The sequence below is a fragment of the Phalacrocorax carbo genome, chromosome Z (assembly GCF_963921805.1).
Source record: "Phalacrocorax carbo chromosome Z, bPhaCar2.1, whole genome shotgun sequence".
In the NCBI taxonomy this organism is placed as follows: domain Eukaryota; kingdom Metazoa; phylum Chordata; class Aves; order Suliformes; family Phalacrocoracidae; genus Phalacrocorax; species Phalacrocorax carbo.
Window position 1 is genome coordinate 37,335,887 of NC_087548.1, and position 17,749 is coordinate 37,353,635.

At 38.0% G+C, this 17,749-nt stretch overlaps 1 protein-coding gene across 5 annotated transcripts in view; it reads left to right on the top strand.

Moving 5' to 3' along the window:
- DENND4C (DENN domain containing 4C) overlaps window positions 1-17,749 on the top strand; it is a 390,193-nt gene that overhangs the window by 361,495 nt on the left and 10,949 nt on the right. For 3 of the 5 annotated variants that reach the window (XM_064437871.1, XM_064437869.1, XM_064437868.1), the window contains 10 exons: window positions 665-793; window positions 1,609-1,753; window positions 4,440-4,565; window positions 5,363-5,503; window positions 6,421-7,572; window positions 9,185-9,361; window positions 11,018-11,127; window positions 14,021-14,196; window positions 15,225-15,407; window positions 16,826-17,015. In XM_064437871.1, the coding sequence (XP_064293941.1) occupies window positions 665-793; window positions 1,609-1,753; window positions 4,440-4,565; window positions 5,363-5,503; window positions 6,421-7,572; window positions 9,185-9,361; window positions 11,018-11,127; window positions 14,021-14,196; window positions 15,225-15,407; window positions 16,826-17,015 (2,529 nt within the window). Of the gene's footprint in view, window positions 1-664; window positions 794-1,608; window positions 1,754-2,085; window positions 2,233-4,439; window positions 4,566-5,362; window positions 5,504-6,420; window positions 7,573-9,184; window positions 9,362-11,017; window positions 11,128-14,020; window positions 14,197-15,224; window positions 15,408-16,825; window positions 17,016-17,749 lie in introns of all 5 variants that reach the window. The other 2 variants (XM_064437872.1, XM_064437870.1) reach the window with 2 other exon arrangements.

Sequence of the window (17,749 nt, forward strand, 5' to 3'; positions counted from 1 at the left end):
ACATTACCATAAGCATTGAATAGAAGACAAGGTCCAAATACGGTGTGTTTCACCATCACCACCAGGTTAAGCATGACTTACAGTTTGACCTGTTCTAAAGCCACCTTGAAGTGATCTCAAAGAAGACTACTTCACTAGGACAAATGGAAATTCTTTTCCTTTTTCACCAACAGTGTAGTGTCAGCTGGGTCTCGTACCCCAACTTAGTGTTGGTAGTCATCCCCCAGACTTCTTCAAGAAGGAAGTTCTTGAATATCCCTATTTTTTAAATGCACTTTAGATTAATGCTTTGAAGCCTTACTGAATTTAAGGGATAATGGGTTTGTCTGCAGCATAGCGCTCTTTCAGTAGTATCCACAGGCACACAACAGCAAGTTATCCTGCTTTTTGTGTGGGCGTTTCCTTCCCTCCTTTATTTTGCAAACATGAGAGCCGAGTGGAAAAAAAATGAGCATTCTTAACAATGTGACTGCTGATGTTATTTCAGCTCCGTGTGATTTCCTGTTTAATTTTTGCTCCCTCTTCTGGCTGTTGAGTGTTACATACTGAGTAACTGCTCTCACATGGCTTTCTCCTTTACATGTGTTGAAATCGGGGAAGAGCTTAAGCTGTTTCAAAATCCTTGTCATCATCAGTCCATTTATGCATTTCTGTATCTTGTCAGGTGTGCTACAGAGTTGTAATGCAGCTCTGTGGACTGTGGGGTCAGCCTGTTCAGGCTGTGAGAGTCCTTTCTGAAATGAAAAATGCTGGAATACAGCCAAATGCCATCACCTATGGTTATTACAATAAGGTAAGAGAAGTCTTGATGACGAATACTGGACCAACATCTCTCTTGCTGTTGCCACTCCCTTGTCCTGTAGCATGTTTGAAGATTGTTTCTTACAGCTGTTTACTTGGATTTGCTGGTTCCATTGGGCAAGCAATCATTTGGACATGCTTACCGTTCCCTGGTCTACACTGTATGGTTTTACACTGTCCTGTGCTGTTTGGCTAACCAGAAATTCTGTTGAAATATACATTTATAGTGTTTCCAAGTTTTGGAACCTGCCTAGCACTTCCAGGTCAAAACCATTTGCTGCTAGTTGTATACTTTAGAGTAGCAGGTTGCAGGTGGATGAAGGCTGGAATTAGGCTAGTTGAAGCAGCCTCCCCCTCTATTCCTTGCTTCTGAGTTCCTGTAATATGCTGATGAAACCTTTTAGCAAAGTAAACTATGTAAAGTAAAAGGAAAAGAGGTGCTACTATGGTCTTTTGTTGCTACAGAAATGTATATATAAGAACAAAACCCACCTTGTTTACTTAAAGAAATCATAGAATCATAGAATTGTTTAAGTTGGAAAAGACCATTAACATCATCGAGTCCAACCGTTAACAAATCTTGATCTATTGTTCCTTGTTACTCAGCTATTGTATCCAGCACTGTGGGATAAAAGGAACAGCTCACAAAAGAGAACAACAGCTCATAAAAACTCAAATATTTTACCTTCTTCACATGGTTGACAGGAAGTGCCTTCTTTCAGTATGGAAAGAAAAGCTTCTCACTATACTGTATGTCTTAGTGTAACTTTCTTACTCTTTTTATTACTGCAATGTCTGTCTCTGTAGGCGGTTTTAGAGTCTTCCTGGCCTAGCAGTAACCGCAGTGGCATTTTCCTGTGGACAAAGGTACGAAATGTGGTTCGTGGCACAGCGCAATTTAGGCAGTGCTTAAAGAAGTCAACGCAGAGCCCACGAATACCTATGATATCAGGTAATTAGTTCATTGAAATGGATTTATTTCTGCTGAACAAGAGCATGACATGCTTTCTGAGGGTTCACAGCTAACATTGTGGCTTTTACAAGTGGAAAATTTTTCCTTAAGTATATAAAAATTGATAATGGCCAACTTGATGCTTGAAACAGTCTTAGAATGTCTTTCACACACTGAAGAATTTATTGTCTGAATTCTGTTGCCAGAATTTCATATTCTTACTTCATATGTGCCAGCAAAAGTATTTACCATTGTCTGAAGAGGTTAGATTTGTTTAAAAACCTGAGAAGTTAAATCCTTTCTTACTAACCAGCTCTCGTTCATGTCTTTAGCTCTGCGGAGTACCACGGGTGGAAGTGATGGGGACATGGTGAGCCATTGTAGCGTGGATAGTTCTAATGATGCTGACAGTGGGGAGCACACTCTCTTTGTCAGTGACTTAGTCAGACTTGATTCCATTGGTAATTACTGTAGCACAGGTACTAGATTCTGCTGGGTTTCACTACTAATGGTCCCCCAAAAGGCTAGATTTTCTAGTCTCTTGTTGATTTCCCCTTCACAACCACCACCTTCCCGCCTTGAGGCTGAGGAGGCTGAAGCATGGAGTTAAACTATGTAAAGAAAAAGAAATACACTGTTGTTGAATATTACTCCTTTACTGCAGATCATGCTTCTTCTTTAGTTTAGAGTGAGCCATAGCGGAAGTACTGTTATGTTAAATTAAATACCTTGCAGTGGTCTCATGAACCTTGCTTTTTGTGCTAATCTTCAGAAAAGGTGTGAAGCCTCAGACATACGAGTCTGTTCAATTTTTGCATATTGTCATTTATTTATAGAAATGATTGTGTGAGTAAAACCTTCCTCTGCATTAAAGGAAAGGAGTGAAAGTTGCTGAGATGATTAGAAGCTAACAATTTAAAATGTTGCTCCTTGATGGTAATCCAGAAAGGCCTAATTAGCATTCCTGGAATTAGTATGTTATGTTTAGTTATAGTAAACTATGCTTTTAAAGGCCATATTCAGGTTTCTTAATAGTAGTTGCTATACTTGGAAATAAATATAGAAATTATCAGAACCTGGTAATACAGTGTTTATATGACACCCTGGGAATGGAAAGACAGGTGATAAGCTGGAGAAAAAGTGGTGTGCACTCTTCCAGACAAATTGAAGTAAAAAGAGTGCACAGGAAGTTAATCAGCTGAGATGGCAAGACAAAATTAATGGTTCTTCATATCTCCCTTAGTACTGATTACATCCTACTTGTGCACAGTCTCAGTTAAACTTCCTTTCTGGGTGTACTCAAAACTTAATGTTCAATGATTCTTGCACACTCTTCATGTTTTTAATATCTTGAGCCCTTCTGTAAAGAGAACTTTGAGTCAGATTCCTGTGCTTCATCTGATATGCCTGCCTGGATTACTGAACTTCCCTTCTCTCTGCTCTCTGTTGCTATGCTTTTTGCTCTTTGCTGTCTCTTGGGTGCCGCATTTGTCCTTGGCTATCATGGTGTGGGGTGCAGACTTATATGGTGTGAAGCCTTGGATGCACGTGTGCATTATTTCCACTCTTGAATGTTACTTCTGCAGGTAATTCACCCATTTATTGATAGGGTGTTTTCACTTCTATGCAAAGCAGAGATACTAACATTATTGAAATTATGATAGAGAGAAAATAAGGACTGAAGAATGTCAGAAGATACTTTTCTGTATAAAAGGTTTTTAATATAGTAGCCAAATGTAATAACTGATGACTGCTCAAACTTCTAAATTTAATTTTTTTACATGTTTGCTCTTTGTTGGTAAAATAAACAGCAGTAATACATATGGTAGATAAATTCTGTCTGTCGCTCAGGTTTTATGGAGCACCCTAATACCTTTCACATTCAGTAACTTACACTTTGATCTTTTCAAATACTGTCATGTATTCTAAGGCATATAAACAATCCTGTTTAACATGTTGCTGAGGGATACGTCCCATATAGTGTGTCTGTATTTTTGCATAAGCAGCAGCACTTCAGATAAAAATAGCAAAAAAAAGAGTGTCTTTCTGGATTGGTTCCTATGGCAGACTTTTTGAATTACTGTAAATGTTTGGTTTTTTTTTTTAAAGTATGAGTTACAGCTGTCAACTTTAACTGGTATCACGGAGGAACAGACATTTTTAAAATGTTTAGATTTTTACTTTTTTTTTCTATTACGTTTTATACTTTGCAGTATAGCACAAAGATGTAGCACAGTTTATGGTACAGTTCTTTTCAGGGATGTATTAATTGTTAGAAGCTTGCTCAATTACTGTTTCATTTGGCTAAATTTCTTTTGTAGATGCATTTGAAAGTTTAGATTGCCTATCAATGACATATTTCATGCTAATGAGAAGAGAAAGGAATGGAAGGAGATATAGTATGTTAAAAGTAGCTAGTCACTGTACTGTTGCTGAGGGAATAACTTGTGTTTAATGTACTGATTAGAAAAGTAAATTACGATTGTATAACCTAATTATCTCTGCTGCTACCATCACCAAGTAGATCTGTGCACAGATCTACTACATTTTGGTGATTTTATTATGAACTTTTCTGGTGAAACAAAATGTGAAACAAATTAATTTCAGTTCTTTTATTTTCTTGTTGAAAAACAAATTTAGGAACGAAAAACAAAACTGAGGCATGTGTTTGTATTCATTCAAACAGGTGGTCAGTCAGACCAGGGCTATGGATCCAAGGATGAACTTTTAAGAGATGATGGGGATAGTCTTCATGCAACTGAAACACAAGTAGAGAAAGATATTTCTTCTAAAGCTGAAGACCTAATAGGAGGTTAAGTATGCATGTCTACATTGATGAAAACTTTTTGTAATAAATCTGCTTCATACATTAGACTACCACAAATACTTAATGTATCGAATTCATAATGTTGCCAGGGTCAAAATATGACTGTATGAAACCTGGTGGACTACTTCTGTGCCCTAGATAATAGCAGTGGAATCCTTATAGGTAGAAATAGCCTTTTATTAGACTAATTTAATATAGATGGAAAAATAGTGCTGGGGCACACAGTATTTTGTGTTCTGTTCCTCTGGTTTGTATACTTGAAAACTTGACTATTTTTATAGCTGTACCAGTTGACCTAATAAAAGGCACTACTTTTTCCTACAAACTCTTCCCAGCCGTAGAAAATACAGTCACCTCCTGTCTTCTATCCAGATTTTGTCCTTAGTTTTTAGGTATTTTGTCTTTCTCATTACCAAATCTGTTTCATATCTGTGTTACTAGATCCTTAATGTGAGTTAGGGCTTCTAAATCTGTCGCTAGAAAAATAGCCCTGCATGAAAATCTGAGAACTGCTGTTCCTGCTTTACTTTGGTTAGTTGGAAAAATACCAAGGAAAGACATTGATATACTCTCTAAACTTGCAGACAGCTAAGCACTCTGCATAATACTGTCTACTGTCATCTATCTGGGTATTATTTCCAGGAGATGCTCAGTACCTAGTAGGACTGATCCTTTAAGTTGTAATTACATAAGGGAACTGTGTCTGAGTTTGTATTCTCCATAACAGTGCAAATGAAACTGTTTAGTTATATTAACTAAAGTTGACATTCTCTTTCTTGTAGAGGTTTATACTGAGAAATCTGATGAAAAGCAACAGCTTAATGTAGAAACTCATAGTCAAACAGACCCACCTGCTTGGGGTAACAGTATTGTGAAAGTTCCATCTGGCATTTTTGATAGCAGTGGAAGGAAGAGCAGTGGTGGTGAGTCACTGGGTGAAACCAAGCTTGCTGAAGTCCTGATCGTTTTGTGGTATAGTATTTTGCAATATTTTTCATCCTTTTCATAAAGGAACAAAACTTCTGTTTAAGGTACAGATACCTTGCACAACATATGCTTTCCACAACTATCCTTTGCAGGTGACTTAGAAGGAACCTTCTGATTCTAATGTTGAAAATCACTGTTGATTAGATTGAAATCAAGATTTTCCCTGTCCTGCACTGGAAGTGTGGCAGTAATGTACTAGAAACCCAAGAGAATTAGGGTCTCTACTCTTGATTTATCACCTAAACCCCTCTGACTTTGGACAAGTCTCTTACTGTGGCTTACATTGCCAATCTATAACCTGGGAACAATGCATGTTGTTCTTCTGCCATACAAAATTTATTTACATTTCTGGAGCTTTATGATGAGGAAGACTTATGGATATAGAAAAACCAACTCTTGGGGCACATTTTTTTTCTGCCTTTGTGCCTGACCTTGACTAAGGCAATGTAGTCCAAGTTCAGTGTAGCTTCATAGCAAAGAATTGAGTCTCAGGGAAGAAGTTGCTCAGAACCTTTCTGGCAATTATGAGAGCTGATGACTAGTCAAGAAGCAGCATCGATATGAGACTCAAACATCATCCAGAACTCGATATGGTACATCAGGTCCTCCCCTGGGATCCTAATGTAGTAGAATTCCCATACTTACAGAGGTTTTTAATGACTTTTGATCTGCAGGAAGCCTTTGCAGCAGTAAAATAACTTGCTAATACTAGTGTAACTTCTTCATAGATAACTTGACATTGTGGTGCTCCAGGTCTTTTCACCTGTAAGGAGATAAGGAGATTTCACATGATTTCAGGAAGTAAACATTTTTGATGGTTATGGATACCATATTGATGACTTTTCTCTTTTAGAAGCTGGTTCTAGCCCACTGTTCATGACTCAGGATTCAGTTGAAGATGTAGCCTTTGGTGATGTTTCTCCTAAGAAAACAAGTGAAAAAGGACAGAAGAGGCAGAAACTGTTCTCAGAGAGAAGCTGCAGTTTCAGCAGTGAAAGCAGAGCAGGAATGCTGCTGAAAAAAGGCAGCTTAGACTTGCATTCTAAAGAAATAGCAATAATGATGGGAGCAGATGCCAAGATCCTAACAGCAGCTTTATCTGGGGCCAAAACTTCACCCTGTCATATGAATAAATCCCACAGCTTTGGAAGTATTGTTGACCAGCAGGTTTCTGGCTTAAGTGGCACTTGGAGTTGTGTGACTGAGAGTGATTGGGAATTGGAGCATAGGTCTTCACCAGTGCTGGAAGAACCTGGGGAAGGGCAGGAGCATCTTGAGAATGGAAGAGATGAAAACATGACCACAATGGAAGATACGAATCTTGAACAGTCAGCTGAGTCCAAAAACCAGAAACCAGAATCCAAAGATGCAACTACTAAAAGGAATAGCCTTTATGGAGTGGTTAAGCCTAGTGAAAGGGAAGATGTTGAGGTAGGCTTGGACCCTTTATCTTTGCTGGCTACTGACAGCATGCAACGAAGGCATCCAGAACCTGAGGAAAAGTTGGTGTCATCAGTTGCAGCGCGTAATTTGGCAGATGAAATAGAGAGCTATATGAATCTGAAGAACCCATTGGGTAGTAAGTTTCCCAGCATGGAATTGCACAAGCCAGATAGGGAAGCAGAAATCTCTAGTACACTTGGTCACTCCCAAGAAAGGAGATCAAGCCTGCCTTTGGATCCTGTCCTGGCATCCCCCAAGTCTTATGAAAATCAGAGAAGTCCTTCTGTCTCCAGATCCAAAACATTCACTGGACGTCCAAAGCAACAAACCCATCCACAAGTTCAAAAGGAGCGGTCTTCATCTTTGACAGGACTGGGTCGTTCTTCTCCACATGGCTCATTAGGATCTGTTGTAATGACTTTATCCAATCTGAAGTTAGACAGTATACTGTCTGGACCAAAAATGGATGTTCTGAAATCAGGCATGAAGCAGGCTGCCAATGTGGCCAGTAAGATGTGGGGAGTTGTAACTTCAGCATATAGTTACCCAGATGATGAGGCAAGTGTTTTCCAATATGAAAACTTTGGGGAGATAAAGTTAGAGGGGTAACTTCTGTGTCCAGAAGATTGCTTGACAGGATGGTGGTTTTTATTAAGTATTGAATTCTATTAGCTAATAAAAATTGTATCTTATATATGGTGGAGTTTTCCTCTGTCATTTTAAAAATCACTTTTTGGAGAGAAGCAAATTAAACGGTCTTGATGCAGTAAACTTAAACTTCGACTTTTTGTTCCCAGTATTCCCCCCCATTTATTTATTCATCTATTTATGTTTTTATTTATTTATAAAGAAACTGCACCAAGAAACCCTAGTGTAATCAAAATTATGTAATCTTAAATGATAACATAATGTATGTCTTATTTTAAAAAACTAAGAAAAGGTTGTGAAAACAAATCACAAACCTAAGAAGTCAGGTTGGTGAGGATTAAAAGTGAAAGTAGTTAAGGAAAGCCTGAGATGTAGTGAATTCACTCGTCAGGATTTTGGAAACTAAATGTTATGGTTCTTATGTGAGCACATTTGCTTAACAGAGTCTTTTTCAGAGTAAAAAATTTGAGAGTATAATGACATCAGTGAAACAGGAGATGAAGGGATGAATATTGTAACTTCTTCCTTTCCCCTATGTGTTGTTATTGTGCCTCTAAACATAGTTTTCTCTCTTAGAAAGGCCTCTGCTTGATCCAGTTAACCCCTTGATCTGGTGTTTGGCCTTAAGGATCTTGTCTCCACTGTTCAGGCTGTTAAGATGGTTTCTTGTTTTCTTTTTCAAATTCTCTCTCCTTTTCCCAACCTCCATAAAAGGTGGGAAAGGGCAAGATAGCTGTCTGGCTTTATTTCTGTGTGAAACAAATTTGACTGATGTTGCTAATGGGGTCTTTTGTATTAAATAAAAAAAGCCCATTTTTCTTATTTTTTTTAACCAGATTTTGCCTGTGACGATGAAAACTCACTGGTTTGCTTTCTTTTGTGAGTTTTTCTCCTGTGACCTATGTTTTCCTGTGTGCCTTTCTATCATACTGTCCTATTCCATCGAGTTTTGCTTAGTGGCACATAACAATCCCCTTAACGTGACTCTTTTAATTTTCTTCAAGGATCTTTTTATTCTTTCCTCATTTATTTCTGCAACTTCCCCTTTTTAATATCCTCATTATTATATTTTGATGTGTCCTGTGTCTTAGTAACTGTGTTATTGCTGCATCATTTCAGTTGGTACGTTTCATTTCTCTCTTCAGTTCTGAAAATATGACTTTACCTCGGACCTTTTTTCTGATAATTCCTTCATTTTGTGTAATGTCTGCCAAATCACAATTTCTGTATCATTTTTTCTTGTTCCTCCTGTAATGAAGTTTATATCCCTGTCACTTTGTTACTCAGTTTGATCCTCAGCTAAGTATTTGCACTGCTAAAGCCTTTAATTTTCCAATATCTTTCTGGTTTGTCCAGTATCTGCTCTTTTTGGGTTTGCATAGATTTATCTTACATCTAATAAGTTTTTTACATCAGGATTTTGTCTTAATCTGCTACTTTATTTATTTATTATCATAAAGATAGAAGTCAAGAAATGGATCTGGAAGCACTCAAAAATGCTAATTTCCTTCTTCTATTAAAGGAAGAAAACAGTCGACCAGACTTTAATTTCCCTGCTGGTTTTGAAGATAGTATTTTAGCGGATAATCTGTCATCAAGAACTGGAGTCCCAGGGCTAATTACAAATGAGCTTGCACAAAGCACTACTAGTCTTGGCAGTAGCAGTAGCAGTGGAGATGCAGGAAGACAGCATTACAGTGCAGGTGAGATTTTTTTTTGTTTCCCTGTCATAAATTGTTTATAAAATAACAAGTGGGGAAAACTGTTATGTGTGAAATCATTCATAACAGTGGAAGCTATGGTAACCTGAAATTATTTCAAGGCCTGAAGAAGTACAAGCAAATTTGTACTTCCATTCTGTACTCTTCTCTTGCAGTAGTAAATAGTTAATGCTTTTCTCTTTGTTGAATGCATTAAAAGTTGATGCAAAATGCTGTAAAAATACTTCCTCTGTGTATGTTAATGGAAGATTCCTAACTAGTTATAGGCAGGAGCACCTGGTCATTCATGTAAAGTTGTAACACCCTGAAAGTTTTTGAAATATTAACACAGAAAAGCAGAGCAGTGTTCAAGAACTGAAAATAGTTGCATAACAGAGGCAGATCTTTTGAGGGGGGGAAAAAACCAAACTGAAAACAAACAAAACCAACCCAACAGCCCCAAGCCCACAAAAAAACCCAAAGCAACACACAGAGCTTTACTGTGGGATAGGAGGTATTGGATGTATAGTTGATTTGAAGTTGTGAAGGTAGATAATTGATAAATATATGCCTATTGCTAATTTGTCCTTCATACCACTCTCCTCCAGTTCTAAAACAAGATGAAGTAAATGTAATCACTTTCAGCTTAGATTTGATTCAATTACATTTGATTCTTATTTTGAGAGGAAGATGTGTTGGTGAACCAGCTGGGGCTTTGGTTTAACTCTCTTTCCAGTAATTTAATGATGCAAATATTGTAAAGACATCTGCATCAAGAAAGGAAGAACTATTTAGCAACTGGATATAAGCTGGCCCTTGTCTAGCAAAATCTTGACAAGATATTTTCTAGCTTGAGTTAGGAGGTTTATAAGAACAAACTATAAAGAGAGGAAGCCATCAATAGGATATGTAAAATTTACTCACAGACATAAACTTTAGCTGAAGAAGCAGAGGAACCTTCGTTATGACAAGTGGACTCTGGTTGTGATTTTTTTGAATAGGAAGTTTGACTGGGCTTGTCCGAGGAAGTAAAGCTGATAGTTTTGCTTCCTAAAACTGATTCCAACCATTTCCTTCTGGTAAATATATTCCAACTCCTTTTCCCCTTCTCCAGGGCAAAGCTTGTAACCCTAAAATCCAGCCTTACCAAAAAAAGATTGTTTTACTACAATGTTAGTCAGGGAAAACTTAAGCACAGTAACGGCATATTTGGTGTCATGTGTCTTGCCTGGTATTATCCTTCTGTTTGCTATTTACATACAGATGTATCATTCAAGAAATCTTGAATAACTTCTTACAGTGTATGTACTGAGCAATCTTACTGCTCTTTGCTATTGTTTATTTTTTTATTGTTTATTGTTTTATTGTTTATTGTTTATTGTTTATTTGTCTTTTCAGATTTCTTTGATTTCAGATGCTTTTGTTTGCTTTTATCAGGCTGCGATACAGTGTTAGACAAAAATAACTTTGAAATGTTAATCACAAAAATTATGTTTATCTATATTGTAATTATAATATCAGTGAAGTTACAGAGCTACACTTGTCCCTGAAGAACTTCTGGTGCAATTTCTGTCTTGGTTGAACAGAAATTATTTTCTTTGGGAATGGATTAATTTCTCTTCCCTTGAATATAAGACCCAAACGACTCTTTCTGTACAGGTGAAGTTTCATTCCCAAGAAGTATGAAAGTTCTAGATTCTGAGAAGTCAGAGCACAGCTCTTCACATAATACTAGTTTATCCAGCATTTTCCAGAACTATGCAATGGAGGTAAGATTAATAAACTCAGAGATGAAAGATATAATTATTCGATATTACTGTATGCATTAATTACCTGTTTGGTTGGATTGCGATTGTATTTTTCAAAACAATTTTTTTCCATGTTCCTACTGCAAAGATGCTCAATACCTTTTTCCCAGGGTGTCATAGTAGCTGTAAAAAAGAAAAGTGTGTTAGGTTCTTTTATGTATGACTCATATGTAGAGAGAAAAGACAGTTGGGGGATGGGTCAAAACTTGAAGTGAGTCACAAATTAGAGAGGAAACTCTTTCCTTTCAGGCTTTTTCTTTGGTTTTGTTTTTTTTTTTTCCCTTTATGAAAATCATCTGTTGTTACTAGATAATTGTGGTGGGTTGACAACAGCCAGCAGCTAAGCCCTCACCCCGGCACTTGCTTACTCCTCCCTCATCAGGATGGGGGAGAGAATCAGAAGGGCAGAAGCAAGAAAATAACACTTGAAGGATGGGATAAAGAATATTTAATAAGTGAACTGGAGGGAAAAAATACAGGAGGGGGGACAGCAAAAAACGAGTGATACAAAGGCAATCAGTCAGAACGCTGACATCCCAAGTAACAGCTACCTTGGAAAAACTTACCCACACACACACAGTTTTATCACTGAACATGATGCTATATAGTATCTCTTTGATCAGCTGAGGTCAGCTGTCTTGGCTCTGTTCCCTCCCAGCCTCTTGTCTACCCCAGCCTCCTCGCTGGGTTGGGGACAGAATGAGAAAGAAAAGGCCATGATGGTGTGTAAGGCACTGTTCAGCAATAGCTAAAAAATTGGTGTGTTGGTCACCAGTCTAAAACACAGCACCATAAAGACTGCTGTAAAGAAAATTATCCCAGCCAAACCCAGGACAATGATGATTTAGTATGCCTCTGTTTCAGTTATCGCTTGTAGATGCTTTTGGACTTAGATACATAGGCAATGGTCACTACGTTTGCCTTGGTCACTTTTCTTTCATCTGTAGAGTTATTTTTCTAGGTCCCATGTAATTTTCTTTTATGCTTGATCTTTTGGATATCTAGGCTTGTCAAACTTCTGCACTGTATTATGTAAGGGATGTAGCGTAGTAAAAGAAAAATGTTGCCGTTGGACAAATATCTAAAATATATTAGAGCTAAAATATTTCATGTGCTGTGTTGATATAAAATATATTACAAGCTTTGTTTAGTGGTGGTTTTTTGTTTTGGTTTGGGCTTTTTTTTCCTGTGAGATTGAAACAATGAAGTAGGAGGAAGCCTAAAAAATAAGGATTATAGATCATTCTTCAACTAATACAGGATTATTATTTACCATTCTTTTCTCCAGTTCTCAATGTAGTGTAGTGATTAGACTTTTATTTTGTAAAAACCAACTTTAAAGCAACTTTCTGGTTTTTCCAAATGCATTTGGTTTGCATGGCAAGTTTTGGTAGCAGAGAGGCTACAGGGGTGCCTTCTGTGAGAAGATCCCGGAAGCTTTCTCTGTGTCAGATACAGCCAGTTCCAGCTGGCTCCAAGATGGACCCATCATTGGCCAAAGCTAAGCCATTCAGCAATAGTGGTAGTGCCTCTGTAATAATGTATTTATGAAGAGGGAAAACACTGCTTTACAACAGCAGCTGGGGGAGAGGAGTGAGAATGTGTGAGGGCAACAGCCCTGCAGATATGAAGGTCAGTGAAGAAGAAGTAGAGGAGGTGCTCGAGGTGTCAGAGCAGAGATTCCCCTGCAGCCTGTGGTGAAGACCATGGTGTGAAGCAGATTGTCCCCCTGCAGCCCATGGAGGTCTATGGTGGAGCAGATATCCACCTGCAGCCCATGGAGGGCCCCACACTGGACAAGAGGGATGCTCCCAAAGAAAGCTGTGACCCTGAGGAGAGGAGCCCATGCTGGAGCAGTTTTGCTGGCAGGACTTGTGATCCTGTGGGGACCCACGCTGGAGCAGTCTGTTCCTGAAGGGCTGCACCCTGTGGAAAGGACAGGTGGAATGGACCCACACTGGAGCAGTTTGTGAAGAACTGCAGAATGTGGGAAGGACCCACATTCAAGAAGGTTGGGGAGCACTGTCTCCTGTAGAATGGGCTACATGCTGGAGCAGGGGAAGGAGGAGCAGAGACAACGTGTGATGAACTGACTGCAGCCCCCACTCCCCATCTGCCTGCGCCGCTTGGGAGGAGGAAGTAGAGAAGTTGGGATTGAAGTTAAGCCCAGGAAGAAGGGAGGGGTGGGGGGAAGGTTTTTTAAGATCTAGCTTTTATTTCTCATACCCTACTCTGACTCTGGCAATAAATTACATTAATTTCCCCCAGCCAATTCTGCTCTGTCTGTTACGGTAACTGCTGAGTGATCTCCCTGTCCTTCTCTTGACCCACAAGCCTTTTGTCATAATTTTCTCCCCAGTCCAGCTCAGGAAAGGAGTGATAGAGCAGTTTGGTGGGCACCTGATGTCCAGTCAACGTCAACCCACCACACCACTATAAAGGTTTCTGTTGTATTTGTTTGATTTTTGGTTTTGATTTTTTTCTTCCTTTTCTGAGAAGTAGGCGTGCATTTACTTACACAATTCAACACAATTAATATATGCTGAAAGCTTCATAGCAGTGAGCAATTGCAAATGCTAAATTAATAGCATTTCAGGGTAATGATTCTTGCAGGCCTCAAAATACCTAACAAAAATAAATTATCAATGCTTGCATTGCATAGGTCGAAGTTATGTGGACAAGATAACTCTGAGTATGGTGAGTAAGTAGTGATGAACTCATGCCTCCCAACTAGCATTCCAATACCTGTTAAATTCCTGTGCCGTTAAACTCCTGTTAAACTCCTAAGCCTATAAAGCTGATTATAAAAGAACCCTGCAAAAAGACTGATAGTATTCATTCTTTGCTGTTCTAGGTATTGATGTCAAGCTGCTCTCAATGCAGAGTTTGTGGTGCTTTGGTTTATGATGAAGAAATCATGGCTGGATGGACAGCAGATGATTCAAACTTGAACACTACCTGTCCTTTCTGTAAAAGTACCTTCCTACCATTACTTAATGTTGAATTTAAAGACCTACGTGGCTCTGCAAGGTTAGTGGGTTTTATAGATGCTCTCCTTCTGCCTTTGCACTTGTACATCGTTATATTTTTTCACAAAAGGATCTTAGTTATACCTCCCAGTATTTTTGTCTAAATGATCGCAAGAATGTCACTGCCTGTTCAACAGCTGTGATTGTACTGATGGAACTTATAAGTCATGTAAACTGTTGAGTTTCACAGTAGAACAGCCAAAAAGCAAAGAACTGGTTGCCTTTTTACCACTTTTTATTTTCATATTTTCTTTGTAAGAATAACTGTACAGAAGGTATGTCTGTTTTAATTTTGTTTAGCGTTTAAAACAAAGCTAATGGATCATGAACATTTTAAAAGCATATAAACCAGTTTTTAAATCTGCCAGCAAAGAACTTAGCTCAAATTAAATTTTCTAACAGCTTTTAGTTACAGATGCTCCAGCTTATTGTTTCTCCAGTAGTTCTCCAGTTTAAGCTTCTCTGCTTACTGTTTTTACCTCTTTTAATTGCACTGTGAAGGCTGGAACTTATTTTAAGGTAATTTGAAATGGATTCTCACTGTAGTGGTTATTGCTGTGAAGCAGAGCTTCCGTTAGTGTTCTGTAGTGCTGAAACCGAATATCTGTAGAGTTTGTACTTAAAAAAACTTAGCAAAGCAAGGCATGTTCCTGTTATCTTGTGGCTACAATGGTATATGGTCTTCTAGTTTGTAATGTCACATTACAATAACAACCATTTTCAGTGATGTGTTAGCTATTGATATATTGTTGCTCACTGGGAACTGTGACAAACTAAGGTCACTTGTAATGACTTATGTCCAGTGTAGGATTTCTTATTCTGCAGATTAAATCTCTGTATGTGTTTGTTTACTCTGCCTATATAAGTTACAGTGGAGAGAGTAGGATGAAGTTTGTGTCCTGTTGTCAAGCTTTTAATGTTGTGTTTCCTTATTTTTGCTACTTTTTCAAAGTAAATATAGAAAATAATACCTTTTTAAATTACTTAACCTTTGTATTTCTCTCCCCTCCCATTCATGTTGTAACTTAGCTTTTTTATGAAGCAAAGTACCTCCGGAGATAGTTTACAGAGTGGTACACTTCCATTAAATGTGGATCCCCTGGAGCAGAAACTGTTGTCCAGTCCAGCTGTTGCTGACTTGATTAGTTTTACAGACCACCCACAGTCCAGCCGCACCATCGCTGAAGAAACTAGCTCTGCAGCTAAGCAGAGGTAGGTAAAACAGGGTTGTTGGTTCTGTCAGAAATCTATCAACACTTCCAGTGTTTCTCCTCTACTTCTGAAGTGAAGGTTGGCTTCTGTACCAAATATGGTAGAGAAGTACAATTGTCACTTGGTGAGCGTCTGTTTCCTCTCATTCTTTGTGCATGTTTAAAACATGCTTTTATCAATTTGAAGTAAGCTGGTTCCACTAAATGGGTGGGTTTTAGAGATAAACTATAGAAATAAATCTTCATGTCAGGTACTGTTAGAATACACTTACTGTTTAAAGACACACAGAAATTTAAGCATTACTTCTCCTTTCTTTGTGTTTAGAATTAACAAGAAGGACACTGGCTTATAGGGAAAAATAAGTAAATTACCTGAATACTTTTTTTGAGAGCAAGCTCTTGGAGCACTCAACTCTTGTACTGAGTATGTGTTCTATGACAAGGAATACTTGTGTAAAACTGAAACTCAGAAAAACAACACAACTTTTGAACCAGTTTGAGAAAAGAAGCGTTAAGGAGTTGTCATTTTGGAAGAGGGAAGAACTGAAATAGCGCTGCTGTGAACTGTAACCTCTTTGCTGGGTTTTGTTGACATTTTGTTGTAATAGGGGGTTTTAAAATCATTATTCGGTTTGGAATTCTTGAGTGTCAATGCCTGTAAGCTAATAAGCTGTGTCAGATGATTAAAATTTAAATCAGTGTGATGGTAGTTAGGGTTAATAATCTAGGAATGAAAGGTGGTATTGTTTATCTTAATGTCTTAACTTTGATGTCATACATTTTGTTAAAGTCAAACTTCAAAGGTTACCTCTAAATTAATCTCTTCTTTCTCTTTGCAGATTATTTGCAGACACTTCCTGCTTCACTCTGTTTTCCTTCTGTATTATAGCTTAATTGTTTTTAGCCATTGTTTCAGTTATAAGGGGCACAAAAAGAATATTCCCAGATCTGCAAGCAGCTTCATTGTATGGGTTAAATTTGACAAGCTTGTAATAGGAGTTTGCTTAAATTATCTTGTTGGATGAGTCTGACACTTAAAAAAATTTTTTAAGTTATTCTGACATGGAACTTACTGTTTTCTATAATATTTTTCTTTGCTCATGACACTTAAAGAAAGTAAATATTAAGGGAAGAGGAAGTAAAAATGGACATAGAATATAATCTTTGTGTGTTGAAAAAACTGTACATTGCTGGTTTTCTAAGCAAGGTAAAGGTGTACCTATACAGAACTGCAATGCTTTCAGATTCATGTCTTAGGTTATACCCAGCTGGTTTTCCTGAGGGATGGTTAATATGTTCTGAGAGGCATTTTGTTTTGTTTGGGGTACTTACTTGCCAGCCTTCCTCTGCTTCCTTCCTGTTGCCATAGGAATGCTGAGTAGTTTCATATTAGTATATTCTCTTCTAAAATCCAAACAGTGATGTGGCAGTACAACAGAATAAAGATCCCAGAACCATGAAGATATCTGCCAACAATCCACCAAAAAGGGGAGTGTCCCTAACTCGGAGCCACAGTGTTGGAGGTCCACTGCAAAACATTGATCTTTCCCAGAGACCATCTCATGGCATTTCAACAGTTAGTCTTCCAAATAGTTTGCAAGAAGTTGTGGTAAGTCTAGAAGCTGCACATTCAGTTGACAGCAAAATATTGAATGCAATGAATGTACAATGAATAATGTTCTACAACTAGCATTCTTGTCCATTTGGGAATGGGAATGGCGAACCATATTTTCATGTTCTTAAGACAAAAAAAAGAAACAACCAACCTTAGCTCAGTTAATCTAAAATGGCTTTTTCAGTACATTGAACAAACCGTGCTGCTTGATTTGAAATGTTTGCTCTAGCAGAATGAAGCTAGTCTTTGTCTTTCTAAAACTGGAAGTTTGTTTTAAAAATAACCCAACTTCTACAGCAGACTAAACACAATAGTGCAAACAACACTCTTGCAAGAGTGGAAGTTTGTTTCTTTTCCAAGCATTTTCTCACACTCCTCCCCTGTATTCTGCTAGGCTTACCTGTTGAGCAGATGGGAGAAGGTAAGAGGTAGTACTGAGACTATTACATTATTCTTGCACTTGAAACAAAATGCTTCTCCTCTTTCCTGGTGCTTTTTATTGTCAAGAAGCTGTCTTAACTTGTGAACTCGTGATTCAGTTCCACAGCTGTTGTAGTTACTGACATTTTTCTGCAGTCCCTGTCACACTTAGTACGAGCTTCGATAGCTTGAAACTGCACATCAGGAACAAGTTATAGCAAATTAGCATTTTCTCTTTTTCACATAATAGAGAGCGCTTAGGTAATTTAAAGTTAAGAAACACATCAACAGTCAAAACTGCTGATGCT